Raw genomic sequence first — 14,946 nt, forward strand, 5'->3', positions numbered from 1 at the left:
TCCCACAATCCTTGAGGTTGGAAAATCCCTCCCAGCCCATCGAGTCCCAGCTGTGCCTGATGCCCACCTTGTCCCCAGCCCAGAGCACTGAGTGCCACCTCCAGCCCTTCCTTGGACACCTCCAGGGATGGGCACTCCAAACCTCCCTGGGCAGCCCTTGCCAAGGCCTGAGCACCCTTTCCATGGGGAAATTCCTGCTGCTGTCCACCCTGAGCCTCCCCTGGCCCAGCCTGAGGCTGTTTCCCCTTGTCCTGTTGTTTGCAGCCCACAGGATGGAATATGGTAGGCTAAAAGTGTCCAGCATTCCAAGTAAAAGGGTTAAATTGTTGTTTATCATCTTTTTCCCCCCCCCATTTGGAGATGAGGTGGTGATGGTGATTGCTCCTGATACAGAAATCCTCCTTGGATGATCAGGCAGCAAGGTGCCACTTGTCCGCTCCCCATCTCCTACCGAGGCAGCCCAGACATTCCCACCCCCAGGAAGGAGACACTGCAGCTCTTACTGTACTTTAAACAATGCTTTTTTTTTTTTTTTTTTATTTACCTGGCAGGAAAGGTAATTATATTCAGTTCAAGTCAGGCTCACAGTTCTGTCAGGGCTGTGAAGCAGTCAGAGTGACAGGTCAGACGTGGCACCCTGCCCATCCCCAGCGTGTCACCGCTGTCCAGCCACCCTCTGTCACACAGAGTGACTACAGGGATGCTCATGCACACCCTGGGCTGGCAGCTGTGCTGCCTGGTGCTGCAGCAATTGTGCACACGCTGGGTTTGCCTGCCATAAAGATGGATGATTTCTCCCTGTGGCTGTGTCTCCCCGGGCGCACACAACACAGATCATTTCCAGCTGTTTGCAGTCACCTCCCAGGGCCACATCAGGTCACCACGAAGCTTCCTAAATTAACCAAAGTGTGAGGTGTCAGCCACTTTACAGGTTTGACCATTGAACACAACAGTCCATCCTTTCACTCTAATACATGGTTGTTGTTCTGATTCGCAGCGCGCTGACAAAGCTGCAGAAGCATGGACAGAAAACTGGCCTTTAAATACAGAAAAATCTTGTCTCAGTTCCAACACAATCCTCCCTCTGGGAAACCAATCAGGCCAAAAAGCCTTTCTGTGTCCTTCTGGGATGGGATGCAAAAATTAATCCTGTTACAGCTGTTTCCTGCTTCCCTGGGAGGGTGGGCAGGCCCTGGCACAGGGTGCCCAGAGCAGCTGTGGCTGCCCCTGGATCCCTGGCAGTGCCCAAGGCCAGGCTGGACATTGGGGCTGGGAGCAGCCTGGCACAGTGGGAGGTGTCCCTGCCATGGCAGGGGTGGCACTGGATGGGCTTCTGGCTTCCATCCAACCCCAAACAGTCTGGGATTCTGGGATTACCTTCTGGTCCCTGTGCCCTTCCCCACGTCCACAAAGGATCCCATCCCTGAGAAATCCCCATGCAGACTCCAGGCCTACCTCCACCTTCAGGGAAGGGTCGGGGGGGAAACTACCCCAAAAAAACCCCACAGAAAGCCCAGTGTGTGTCACAGCCCAGCTGTCCCCGGTTGTGCAGCGCTGCAGGATGCCTGGCATCAGAGATCAGATTATACTGGGAGTTTTAGGATAAGTGGTGGGATTTTGGGTGGATTTGTCTGCTTGGCCAACCGAGACATTTAATTTTAGAAGCGCTTATCTGGCAGCACTGGTGCTCTCCAAAGACAACAGCTGCCCACAGTGCCCTGAGGGCTGTGCCCAGGGGAGCTCCTGTGAAAGGAAGGAGTCCCAGACTCTCTGTGGGTCCCAGAATCACAGAATGGTTTGGGTTGGACACCCATGGTCACCCTGCTACCACCCCCTGCCATGGGACACCTTCCAGGGACACGCCTTGAGGCCACCTGTGCCTGCAGACCTCTCACTCATTAGCCTTAATTGGCTTTATTCTTATTTGTTGTCTCAACTAAAACAGTTGTTCTTAACTCTTACTACTGACTGTATTTCAGTTATTAAACTATTCTTATCTGTACCCCTTTTTGGTACAATTCCCCTTCAGGAGAGGGATGGGAATGAGGAAGAGGCTGTGTAGTGTTCAGCAGCAATCTGGGGTTAAGCCATGACATATTGGATCAAAGAAAACCCCAGCACTAATTTTGGAGAATGTGGTGAAATTAAGAAAAGCTGTCTTAACAGAAGTGTCCCAAAGTCCTAGTGCAGTTTAAAAAGAAAGAGCAAACCCCAAAGCAGCTTCATGGCAAACCACCTCTTTCCCACATCTTGACCTCTTAATGAGTATTTGTCCAATAATGCCAGTTTGTTACAGTACATTTATGTTATATTCACCAATTGCCTTCCTAGCCAGCTTTTAAGTATTCCTAATTCCTAATACACCTAACACTGTAAAGCAAAGCTGCAGCACTTTCACAAGACAAACTTCCCTGGTTTTAAAATTATCAAACAGAAACTGCATTCCAACATTGGAACTGCATCTTCAAGAGCTGCTTTTTATAATCTTAATGTTTTCTCCTCAAAGTCTTAGTGGGGTTTATGGTTTTCGCTTGAGATTGGTTGAGGTTTCTTTTGCGGACGCAGGTTGGGTTCTTATAATATTTAAAATTTTTTTATTACTTATTCTACAAAGACTGAATGTAAAACTAGCCCTACATAAACACACAAAGTGTGCATTTTCTACTTAAGCCGTGAGCACAGGCTGTGTTAAGAAATACGTGTTTATATGTAATTACTGCCTCTTCAGAGTCATTCCCAAAAGGGAAGGGAGCGTTCATGATTTGGATTGATGCAGTTTGGCAGCGTGGACTGAGGCAGCTTTCAAAACTGGGAAGTACAAGCTTGTTTGTGTTACAGGGCTTCGCTGTGTGCAGATCTGCTCGCAGGCAGCGCAGTAACTCAAGTCACAATGCCCCTGGATCCTTGGAAAATGCTCCAGGCCATGTTGGACAGAGCTTGGAGCAGCCTGGGGTAGTGGAAGGTGTCCCTGTCCATGGCAGGGGTGGCACGGGACGGAGTTTAAGGTGCCTTCCAACTCAAACCATTCCATGATTCCATGGAAAGCTCGAAGTAAGAATGACAGTCATCTAGGTTGGAAAAGATCCATAAAACCAATGAGTCCAACCATCCCCCCAGCACGGCCAAGGCCACCACTGCCCCGTGTCCCCAGGTGCCACATTGACACAGCTCTGAAACCCCTCCAGGGATGGGGACCCTACCCCTGCCCTGGGCAGCTGTGCCAGGGCTGGACAGCCCTTTCTGTGAAGGAATTTCCCCAATGTCCACCCGGAGCCTCTCTTGCTGCACCTTCAGGCCATTTTCTCTTGACCTGTTGCTTCTTCCTGGGGATAAGATCCGAATCCCACCTCAGGACAGGCTCCTTCCAGGCAGAAATCCTGGCTCAAGCCCCACCAGGCCTCCTGGGCACGGTCCTCGCCCAGCCCAAACGCCTTCCGTCCGCGGGACTCGAACCCACGACCTCCGGGACTCGAACCGTCCATGCCAGGGATGCCGAGAGGCCTCCGTGCAAACACGGGCCCGCTCGAATAAACAAACCCTGCACTTTTACCTGTCACTGACAATAACCAGATGATCTTTCCTCGGCGGTTCTGCACACCAGTAAAATATCCAGGAGATCCTCTGCGTGGGCTGGGCAGCCTGGTGTGATGGGAAAGGCCCCCAGACTCAGCCACCAGGCATCAGCTCGTCCCTGTGGCCAGGTGAGGGTGAAAAGAGCTGGGGCGCTAAAAGCTGTGAGATTGATTAGCGTGCGTAGAAAGCTTTTTGGGAACGGGTGTAACGCTGTTGGAATGTAAAAACACACCCGTGTAACAAATGGTATATAATCTACAGAAGTGAGCACCCCGGTGATTGGAAGAGAGGCCCCCGATGCCCGTGGTGCTGTAAGAAGCCGAGGTCGGTTTTCTAAGTCCAACTTTGATGCCAAAGTTTTCCTTCTCGGTTTTTTTCTCTGAGGCCGGGACTCGAACCCGCGGCCCGGAAGCTGCCTGGGGTCCTGGCTGCGACGCCCTGCCGGGACTCGAACCGCGGCCTCCGTGCTCGTCGGGCTGCCCCTCGTGGTGCCGGTCGGTATTTTGGTCAGGCGCGGCGCGGCCAGCCCCGCGGGTCCTGTCGGGCGCGGCTATAGGCGGCGGGCGCGGCCTCTCCGCCCTCTTTTCTCGCTCGGCAGCCGCGCGGAGAAGATGGGTGAGCGCCGCGCCTGACCGCGCCGGGGCCGGGAGTGGGGCTGGGGCTGCGGGATCCCCGGCGGTGCCCGCGGCGCTCCGCAGGCGCTGTCCGCCCGCCCGCAGCCGGCTCGGTGCCGTGCAGGCAGCGCTGCGGGCGGTGAGGCCGCGTCCGCCATTACCCGCCGCATGTCCGCCATGGCCTCACGCTTCCTTCCCCTCACGGCTCCTTCCCCCCCCTCACCCCCGTCTCGTCTCGCCCCGCAGGGAAGTGCCGAGGCCTCCGCACCGCTCGGAAGCTGCGCAGCCACCGCCGGGACCAGAAGTGGCACGACAAGCAGTACAAGAAGGCGCACCTGGGCACGGCGCTGAAGGCCAACCCCTTCGGGGGCGCTTCCCACGCCAAGGGCATCGTGCTGGAGAAAGTGTGGGTGCTCCCTCCGGGCTGGATGGGGTCTCAGAGCCCCCGAATACGGAGGAATGGGGATTGGGGGTGCTTTTATTCCTCCCCCAAGAACTAGGGGAAAAAATGCAGGAATTTCTTCCAGAATTGGGGGAAAAAAACAAAGATCTTGGGCAAAAATTAGTGAAAAAATAAAAAGGGAGGGGTTGGCACAAATTATGGCAAAATTAGAAACGTGGGGTTATTTCGAAAATTAAGGAAAATGGGGATTTTGGGCAAGTCTTGGCGAAAACAAATTTCTTGTAAAAGTAGGAAAAATAGGGAACTTCAGTCAAAAATAAGGGAAAAGGCAAGGGGGTTTTTTTGCAATGGTTATAATAAGGGCGTTAGGCACAAATGAAAGGAAAATTGTGTTTGTATGTCCTAGGTCCTACCTACTTCTGCCTTTTTTCCCTCTCTTTAATAATTTATAAATTTCACTGGGATGCTGCTAAGGCTCTGTTTTTTGGACACGGTTTCTGTGATTTGGGTTGTTGGGGAATTTTTGTCTTCCGGTTTTTGTTAGCATTTTACTGAGTTATTCTGGAGATGATTTAAGTTTCTGTTTGGCTTTGGAAGTGGTATTTTATGTATTGATGTATAAATCTGCATTAATATATACCATGTAATACTGATTGAATATTAATTCAGCACTTTTAAACAGCTCACAGGTGTTGAAGTACAGGTAGAGTTTACACTGAATACAAGGTAAAACAGCTAATTGTGGGTGATAATTGATGACCCTCCTGGTTCTCCACACTGATCTCTGTGCTGGTGGTTTCCCTTGCAGTGGCGTTGAAGCCAAGCAGCCCAACTCTGCCATCAGGAAATGTGTCAGGGTCCAGCTCATTAAGAACGGAAAAAAAATCACAGCTTTTGTCCCCAACGATGGCTGCCTGAACTTCATCGAGGTAATTGTCAAGAAGCCTCAAATGTTGTGAGGAAAAGGTGTGAATAGCAGATTTATTCTGTTGGTGCTGATTCAGTCTGTTAAGGGGTTTGTATGCATGGATTTTGGCCAGCACCCTCGGTGCTCCCAGGCTGTCTGGGGCAGGGTGGGAGGTGCTCAGTGCCCGGTTTGTGCCCGCGTTTGGGGCTCACAGCCTGTTCCTGTCACAGGAGAACGACGAGGTGCTGGTGGCCGGCTTCGGGCGCAAGGGCCACGCCGTGGGCGACATCCCGGGCGTGCGCTTCAAGGTGGTCAAGGTGGCCAACGTGTCCCTGCTGGCCCTCTACAAGGGGAAGAAGGAGAGACCCAGGTCGTAAATGCCTCACCAGTGTGACAAGATCGCCAATAAAATTTTTGGTTTAAAAGGAGTGCTGTGCTCGTTATTCAGGGGGTGCTGGAGGAGGAGAGGGGGTGGTCTCAAAAATCTTCCCGTAGAAACTGAAGTAATGTTTCTTCCTAGATCTGGCCAAAGAAACAGCCCAAACTGTAATGTTCTTCTGGGACTATTAATCAGGAATCAAAACATCCCCTCAGGGGAGTGGAAGCTGCATGAATTTTAATGCATAATTGTAAAAAAAAGCCTTCTTCACATCAGAAATGGTCACTGGAAGTGGTGGAAATGGTGTTTGTGGCAGCAGTTCTGGCCTCTGGTGTGAGCACAGAACTAACTCCCCAGCTTTGTGCCCTGAAGGGATTATTGAACCATCAGCCCAAAGAGTTTCACCCGGTGTTCAGTACAAATTAACTATGGTTATTTTGGGGTGAGTCTGCCCAATTTGAGGATACCGGTTTTAGTACACTGACTTAGGTGTCTCTGAGTTTCTACCTGATTAGCCCAAAGAAAAATACAGAGTTATTCAGAGGCTTCCTTAGTGAAGTAAAACCTCAAAATCTTTACTTAGCAGAAGCCAGAGTGTGAACACTTCCTCATTACAACTGCAGCTCATCTGCGTGGTGAGGGAATGGCTCTGCTGCAAATAATTCATATATTTATATAGAAATTGATGCGGAATTCAATAATTTATATGACAGTGGAGTAGGAATCTAAGAGCACGTTGAGAATCTCTCCCGAGGTTCGTGTGGTAGAACCGGGGAAGGCAGAAGGGCAGGGGACTGTCTCCCCTCGCGCTTCTGCATCTCCAAATTCCAAAGGAGGAAGGCTCAGCGGGCGCTGGAGCAGCTCCCGGCCGGGCGCTGTCGTGAGGCCGCGTCGCCACCAGATGTCGCGACAGGAGCGGGGAGGGGGACAGCTGAGAGGGAAATGCTCGAGCCGAAAGCTTGTGTGGGCTTTGACAAAGGAAACGGGGACACTCGGCCCAACGGGGCTCCAGAGCAGCAGGAGAGCAGCCCCGGGCTGGGGAGGGGCAGATGGAGAAGCGCTGGGGGGCTGTGGGGGAGACCTGGGACTCCAACCCCTGAGCTGGGATCCCAAACCCCTGTGCTGGGACCCCAAACCCCCTGAGCTGGGACCCCAAACCCCCTGAGCTGGGACCCCAAATCTCCCTGAGCTGGGACCCCAAACCCCCTGGGCTGGGCTGGGCCCCAGCGTGGGCAGCAGGGCAGGGGGGATTCTGCCCCTCTGCCCCCTCAGCTGAGCCCCCACCTGCAGAGCTGCCCCAGCCCTGGGCCCAGCTCAGGAAGGAGCTGGAGCTGCTGCAGCCAGGCCAGGGCAGGCACCAGGATGAGCAGAGGGATGGAGCAGCTCTGCTGGGAGGAAAGGCTGCCAGAGCTGGGCTTGTTCAGCCTGCAGAGGAGAAGCTCTGGGGTCACCTCACTGGGGCCTTGCAGGGCCTGAAGGAGCTGCAGGAAACCTGGAGAGAGACAATTGCCAAGGGCTGGAGGGACAGGACACAGGGAATGGCTTCCCAGTGCCAGAGGGCAGGGCTGGATGGGAGATTGGGCAGGAATTGTTCCCTGGGAGGGTGGGCAGGCCCTGGCACAGGGTGCCCAGAGCAGCTGGGGCTGCCCCTGGATCCCTGGAGTGTCCAAGGCCAGGCTGGACATTGGGGCTTGGAGCAGCCTGGGACAGTGGGAGGTGTCCCTGCCCATGGCAGGGGTGGCACTGGATGAGCTTTCCCATTCCAGCCATCCTGTGATTCTGTGATTGTGCCAGTGCCCAGGAATAGCTTGTTTTACCTGGACACTGCAGAAAGAACTCAGAGAAAGATGACCTGAGCTAAATATCACCACCAAGTCACTATTAGAGGGGTTTTAAGCCTAATAAATATGTGTTACATACCCCAAAATCCTCCAAAACAGAGGGGAATCCACGGCTGGCCATGTTTCCACCTCATCACCAACACACAATTAGTATTTTCTGTTATTAAAGCAGTTGACCAACCATCTGACACCAGCAATACCCTACTGAATAATGACGCTGCTACAGGAGATGTTGTTTTCTAACACACTTGAGAAATGTGTTAAGAGGCTGCTCTGTAAATCCATTCTCTGTTCAAACACAGCAGTGAAATCCTCTCTCGCCTTAAGGTGAATTTGTCTTCAGGAGGTGACAGCTACGACGAGCTCTCAAGTGGGGAACTGAAAGCTTCCTCGTGGTGCAGGGTTTTTTAAGATTTTAATGAAATCCAGGAGATAACAACATGTGTGACACCTTCCTAATCCTGCGCACTCAATACAGGGTTACTTTTGCAGCTCTAAGCTTCAGGTACGTATTTTTTTTATTCTAGGTGGTAAGAACTTATCACTAAAAAAATGCACTAAATTCCTTGAAACACTTTTAAAAGCCTACATGTTACTAAAAATAGGTATAAATACCCATACACACGCTGTTCTCTAGAAGAGAGTATTTTTGAGGAAATAATTGTAACTTCACCATTCAGAGGGAAGAGCAATCGTCCTTCCTTTGTGCTGGAACTGAATCTGTATGTGTGCAAAATAAATACAGATGTCCAGACTCGTGAAACCATCATCATCATAGCAAACGGGGCAGGGGGGGAAGTTATTGAGAAAGTCTCACTGAAATTCATGGAGCTGCAGCAAGAATTGATCCTGATTATTTCTCTGTACTTAGCTGTAATTAAGTATCTCCAAAGGAATGTTCCTGTTATTAACCAATGCCAGGCAACCTCAAATCTCCTGGTAGGGGGTTAAATTCTTACCTCGTCACGCTGACACAAATGAGGGATTATGTACGTGGCTACCAACTGCATTCCACAGAAAAACACATTTTTTGGCTGAGGTGAACTCATAAAATTACTTCCTCTTGATGATGCTGGCAACCCAGGGCAGGTATGAGACTGTTCCCCTACAAGAAGTCCCCAGAAGTAAAGAACCTCCCTCAATGTGTCTTCCCAGATTACCAAAGATGAACAACTGAGAAAATTCACAAATCTAAACTGGAAATTTTCTCCTTGGTAGGATGCAAGAGTTCAGATAACACATGTAGAAAAAACCCAGGCTCAGATCTAAGGATCTTCAATAGGTTCACTACATAATGAATCACAACATAAAATATAATCACAAAATAGTGCCACAATTCACTTGATTTAAAAAAACATATACGTATGATTTTTCTACATAAAAATTCTTTAAGATAAAGTCATTAAGGTATAAATATAAATGAGAAACTGGGTGCCTACCTCCCACCCCAGCCATTAAAAAGGAGATATCCAAACAGGCTTATTTATCTCCTTGGTCCCAAATATTTATGTTACCCTGTATTTGTTCCTGTATCTAACCCCCGTGTATTTGTACTAACCGAGCTGAATTTTGGTGTTCCAGGCAAATTTCAGGGAAACATGGATACTGATGATGACACTGCGCTGTCACCTCGTTGTTTGTGGTGTTAGGAGGTTCAGAGTCGTGGCAGGGCAGCGAATGCTCTGTTTGCTCTCCCATTTCATGGTCCTCATCATCAGCCCCTGTCTGAGGCACTGAGGAGGGGTTTGGAGGGACCTTTTCAGCAGGGAGGAAGCAAGGCAGAGACAGCTCCAGAATCTGGGAGCAGCTGGAGTGCCCAGCCAAGGGAATGTGTGGCTGTAGGATACCCCAGTGACCCCCGGGACAGGACTGTGACAACGGCCTGGGGCTGTCCCTGACAGAGGAAATCCTGAGCGCAGTACAGTCTGCAGGACCCTGTTCAAGTAATCCTCCTCCTTGTTTACAAATGCTAAATTAAGGTAGAAAGTAATGGATGTTGAGAATTTTCCCATGTCAAATAAAAATATTTATTCCCCTTTACATATAAATTCCACATTTTGAGGGCTGAGTGCTTCTACTCTTCTGTTTCAGGGTATGACAAGTGAAGATCACAGAACAAAGGTGAACATTTAACAGCTCTTAAACCTGCTGTTACCTCTTTCTGTTGGTTTTTCCTACTGTGTAAGTCTCACTTAAATTTAAAAATGGGCTGTGGATGCAATTATCAAGCATGTCTTACCAAAAGTGTCAAAAAAATCAATGTAGCTGTGGGCCATATTTTGTAAATCTTACACAGAAGAAACGGCTTTTCAGGTTGTTATGACCCTGAACAAAATAAATTATGTGCTTTCATTATTAATTCCAAATGACTGGCAAACAAACTCTGCACCAATGGAATGTGAAGGACTGCACTCTGTATTCCATGTCCACCAATGACAAGTAATGGAAGGTAAAAACATCATCTGAAAAACCAGAATCTGGATGCATTTCACACGGATGTAGCACGCACTGGACTCTGTGTGCAACTGACAACTGCTGAATGTACAAAGTGAAATCTGTGGTTCCATCTCAGCTGCTCAGACTCTGTTTTATACTGCTAATAAAATGGGACTGGGAGAGAAGCCAGGATGGGTGGTAGGGAAGTTCCTTGTAATCTGGCTGTCGGTGGCAGCACCACCAGGCAATTCCCCAAAAATCAACAGCTGTCAGGGGAGGCTACAGAAGCAGTGCAGGGTAGGGAGCAAACCTGTGAACAACCACAAGTACAATGAGAAACACTAATTGGGAACAGCAGCAGCTCCCACGGGGCACAGATTCCCTCGCAGGCAGCGGAGCACAGCAGAGCCAGATGTTCCCCACGGCTGCTCCAGGCACCTGAGCTCCAGAGCTGGACGTGCTCTCTCAGCTGCAGACTCCAAGGGCTCTGTTTGTCACAGTCCCGACCCCGTTTGCTCCCTGATGCGTGCCGTGCCTGGGATATTCCTGGGATGAGGATGTTCTGTGGGGTGGGGAACATGGGGGTGGGCCCTCACCAGGCTCTGCTGGAGAAGGTGGTTCCCAGGTGAAGCAGTCTCAGCCCGTACTCTGACTGCCACAAGCTCACACCACGTCCCACAAGCATTTCTCTGTGTTTATATTGCATTTTCTGCCCCACAGACGGTGCAGATTTTCTAAAGATAGGTTCAGTAGATGCAGCAGCTCGGCTCTGGCTCGTGCATCTGTGTGCAGCCTCACCAAGGGCACAGGCACAGCAGGCAGGACATGAGCCACTTCAAGGGCCAGTGCAGTCACAAGGGGGTCAGGGCTGGGTGGTGCTGGGGAGGCATTACCACAACTGCAGCCAACTCCCACCATCATCAGTGCTGAGTTCTGGCCAGAGAAAGGGCCATGAGCAATCATTTCCACACTGCCATGGCTGACCAGCCAGGAAGGATCCTTCACCTTCATCCCCAGGGAAGTCTGCAGCAGCTTCATCACAGTCTAACCACCACCAGTCCTTCAGCTCTGGGCTCTGGAGAAGTGACAGCAAACACCAAAAAGGGATGACATTAAAATCCTTGCAGCAGTTATGCCAGACCCCAAACCCTGTGCTGGGGGAACCAACAGAAAACACTTCTCCACACCTTGAGAGAGACCCCAGGACATCAGGGACCCTCTGGACCAATGAAGGTTGTCAGCAATGGGCTGAGCCCCTCTCTCTCTGCACAAATTTTCATTGCAAAGCAAGTGAGGCAGCAAGGCAGACAGGTAACAAAAACAGGGAAAGGTGAGTCTCAGATGAACTGAACCATGAGCTTCAAAGGAGGAGGTAATGGTTCTGCCAGTTCCCCATCTGATCTTTGTAAAAGGAGGATGGGAGAGGAAAGGCTTCCTTTTCTCTTACCTTTCAACTGAGTCAGTGTCTGTGCTCTGCTCGGGTGCCAGCTTTGCGTAACTCAGAGGCAGATTCAGGCCCACAACTGGGCCTACAGTACTGAGCCACAGTATGATGTAATTTGTGTGTCTAGGGGGAAAAAAAAGACAAAAAAAGAGCCATAAACATATTACCCTGGCTTTTTCTGAACTGCAGACAGACTCAACAGTCACAACTTCAGATGGGGCTATTCCTTCATTCTTCCTATAGCAAATATATTTTAATGTTCAGGTCTGAAGTGACAATACAGAAATCTCATTCTGCTTGGACCAAGGAAGTAGTTTTGGCCATTTCCACTCTGCAGCTGATTGACTTCACCTGCATTGCACAAAGCTTTGCAAGGCCCAGCAGTGCCCCTCACCTGTGGTGTTTCTGTGAGCTACCCAGCACAGCAGAGATGAATTCATTGGTTCGGCAGGGGTGCAGAACAAAGAAAGGCTGCCCGAGGATGGGGTGCTCCTAAGGGGGAACAGAAGTTGCTCTGTTACGGAAGGAAAGAACAGAAAACTCATCACATGCATTTGGAAAAGACAAGGCAAGGTGCAATCAGCCCCTGATGCAACTTTTCTCACTTCCGAATCTTAGCTCACATTGCTCTTCCTATGACAGTCATGACAAATTAATATATACTGTATATATTACACATCATTCATACATATTGTCTCTTAAAAGGGAAGCAAGACCAGGAACCAGGCTATTGGCACTATATTAGTTAAAATCTAATGGTTTGAGAAAGTATCTCAAAGTTACAGTACCAGCATTAACCTGGCTGCAGAGCGGCAAAGCTACTGTGTAAACCAAAGTCTGATCAAATGTAACACATACACCCATCCCCTCAGGAGAAAAGGTCTCCAGCAACCCTGAGCCCTGGTATCTTCTCAGGCTGGTGCTGGGAGATACACGTGGTTCAGTTTGGAGAGGGAGCAAGAAGGGAGAAGGAAGTGCTCCCAAGGTGGCTTTAACTTCCACTACGTGGCATATCCTCGTTTTAGGCCAAAAAGAGTCTTAAAGCAGTTGTTCTCCAAGAAGCCCAGTCAAAACTGTCCTGAGGAAGAACAGAAACTCGTGTTTTGACTGCTGAGCTTGGAGTCAGACACAGTCCCTGCCACAGGGCTGGCTCTGCTGTTTCTCGCCCCGTCACTGTGGACATGGCACGGCTGCACACTCAGCCCAGGGCTCCACAAAGCTTTCATGTGATCCACATCATTTCATGTGATGAGCAGGACAAATGTTCTATCTCAGAGCCACAGCAGTGATCCCATCAGCTCCTGCACAGGACCAGCATCTCCCGCCGCCTCGGCGTGTCCCAGGGAAAGGATTTTCCTTCAGTGCTGCCCAGGCCACCAGCACAAGCAAACCCCAGCTCATCCCCACACACGAGGAGCAGGGAATGCCACACTGGTGCTCTGGCAGGGATGTCCCCTGTCCAGGCTGGCACAGCTGCAGCCGGACCCCTGAGCTCTGAGGGGTTGCCTCAGCTCGGGCTGAACTGCTGGCATGGAAGAGAAGGCGCTCACAAAGGCTTCCTGATACCCAGGAAAAACTCCTCCTGCAAGCAAGAAACACAGCCTGGAAAACCAACCAGAAAAGCCTAGAAACAAACCCCGAATCCTGCCATCTTCAGCAGGTAGCACGTGTTCAATGCTATTAACTATTAAACAGGGGCTCTCACAGCTGAAGGACACTTGGTTCTGATGCTGAAAATGTTCTCATGAGGATCAATCACTTCATGTCTAAGAGAACTTGAAAAAACTTCCAGAAGTGTCAGAACATACAAAAGAGTGTTCAGAAAGCTTTGTTTCACACTGCAAACAGGTAACTTGCATAAGAATGCTACCATACGCTGTTGTTAAAAGTGAATTGATGCACTTTTTCTTTGAGAAAAAGTAGTATTTTGAGTTAAAATCCCCTTTTCACTATCTGCTAGCTCAAATTCACTTAGGCCTCCAAATGATTCCATAAAACACATGGATTGTGACAATGGTATTCCTTAAAGGTAGCTAAAAAACATGTATAGATAAATAAAGAATATTTAAGTAAGGAAAGGTAACAAAAAAAAGTAAATTGTGCAAAAATTTCAGCCACCTCCCTTAAACAGGAGAAGAATGCAAGAGGCAGCACACTCCCAGAAAGAAGAGAGAAGTAACCTGGGTTTAAGTGACTTAGCTATTTGAACACGACATGAAGATAATTCCCAAAGCTGAATATTCAGCCTGAAGTTATTCCCAACCATCCTGACCCCCAGTATTTGATTCTGCCCTGCAGGTCTTGCTTCAGGAGAACACCAGCGAGTGACACACGGAGGCCAGACCTGGTTTTTTAAAATAGCTTATTAGCTTTACATTCTACATCTTTCTTCTTTTAGTCCTTCCCCTTCTTACAGCATGACAACAGAGTGACACTGAAACCATTCCCAAACTCAGAAATTCCATGCTACTCAAAAGACAGGAACATGTCACACACTGACAGGAAAGCCACAAAAGTACAAGAGATCACAAGAAATCCTGAGTCAAGAGCCATTAAGGAGCAGCCTTTAAAAAGGAAAAAGGCTGAGGTGGGGAGGAGAAGCTTGTGGAGCATCAGGGAAAACACTCTGAGAGCATCAGCTGTGATTCAGTCAAAATCCTGCCTTCCAAATCCTGTACACAATGGCATCCCTGTGAGGCTCTGATGTACACTCAAGGTTAAACCACTGACACAGCAGCTCTGAGGAGGAAGCACGGGGATGCTGCCAATAAAAATGCAGGAGTTATCAAAACCCTGGATGATTTCAGAATTGCTAATGGGCTACAGAGCCTCTCCCTGCCAGGCTCCAGCCTGGGGCTGGCCCAGGAGCCCCCCTGCCCTGAGAGAGGGTGGAGTGTCTGCAGTGGGATGAACCCCAAGTCCTTCTCAAACACTGTCAGAAGTGTGAAAATAAACAAAAGTCTGTGCTGCATCAGCTTCATTAGCATTGGTTCAGTATCTGCTGCAGTCCCTGGCAGAATGATGACACTCCACATGCACTGAAATGCATCCTGAGCAAAATATTAGGGCAGCAATACTACCCTTCATCTATGCTGGTCAGTGCCAGTTACGCCAAAAATATAAAGTCCTACTGGGACTTCATGAAAAAAAAAAAACCAAACCAGTACAAACAATATATAAGAATCATCCCAACTTCTAGTTTACAATTAATCTTTCTCCAGTCAGTCATGCACCAGAGCAGTGTGAGAGTTTCAAGCCAATTCCCACAAGCACTCGCTGGCATTGTACTGCAAGAACCCATTTGCAGGTTGCCCACAACTCTTCTGGGCAGTAAAGCTCTGACACACAG

General features: G+C 49.6%; 2 protein-coding genes across 5 annotated transcripts in view; one reads left to right on the forward strand and one right to left on the reverse strand.

Moving 5' to 3' along the window:
* The first annotated feature begins 4,096 nt into the window (after positions 1–4,096).
* On the forward strand, positions 4,097–5,925 carry RPS23 (ribosomal protein S23). Its single transcript, XM_039567154.1, has 4 exons — positions 4,097–4,188; positions 4,434–4,593; positions 5,399–5,519; positions 5,728–5,925. The coding sequence occupies exons 1-4, from the start codon at positions 4,185–4,187 to the stop codon at positions 5,872–5,874; spliced, it is 432 nt and encodes a 143-aa protein (XP_039423088.1). The 5' UTR covers positions 4,097–4,184; the 3' UTR covers positions 5,875–5,925.
* A 3,051-nt stretch (positions 5,926–8,976) lies between these two features.
* The window catches only part of ATG10 (autophagy related 10), a 61,991-nt gene continuing 56,021 nt past the window's right edge, over positions 8,977–14,946 (reverse strand). For all 4 annotated transcript variants that reach the window (XM_039566491.1, XM_039566493.1, XM_039566495.1 and 1 more), the window contains exons 7-9: positions 11,992–12,089; positions 11,601–11,720; positions 8,977–11,228 (exon numbers count right to left, since the gene is read on the reverse strand). In XM_039566491.1, the coding sequence (XP_039422425.1) occupies positions 11,216–11,228; positions 11,601–11,720; positions 11,992–12,089 (231 nt within the window). In that variant the 3' untranslated portion in view covers positions 8,977–11,215. The remainder of the gene's footprint in view (positions 11,229–11,600; positions 11,721–11,991; positions 12,090–14,946) is intronic.

The sequence above is a fragment of the Corvus cornix genome, chromosome Z, assembly GCF_000738735.6.
Source record: "Corvus cornix cornix isolate S_Up_H32 chromosome Z, ASM73873v5, whole genome shotgun sequence".
In the NCBI taxonomy this organism is placed as follows: domain Eukaryota; kingdom Metazoa; phylum Chordata; class Aves; order Passeriformes; family Corvidae; genus Corvus; species Corvus cornix.

Bases quoted from the DNA above. Each gene is read 5' to 3' on its own strand.
- RPS23 (XM_039567154.1), top strand. The intron at 4,594-5,398 runs GTGGGTGCTCCC...TTTCCCTTGCAG, and splicing joins GGCATCGTGCTGGAGAAAGT to TGGCGTTGAAGCCAAGCAGC. The intron at 5,520-5,727 runs GTAATTGTCAAG...TTCCTGTCACAG, and splicing joins GCTGCCTGAACTTCATCGAG to GAGAACGACGAGGTGCTGGT.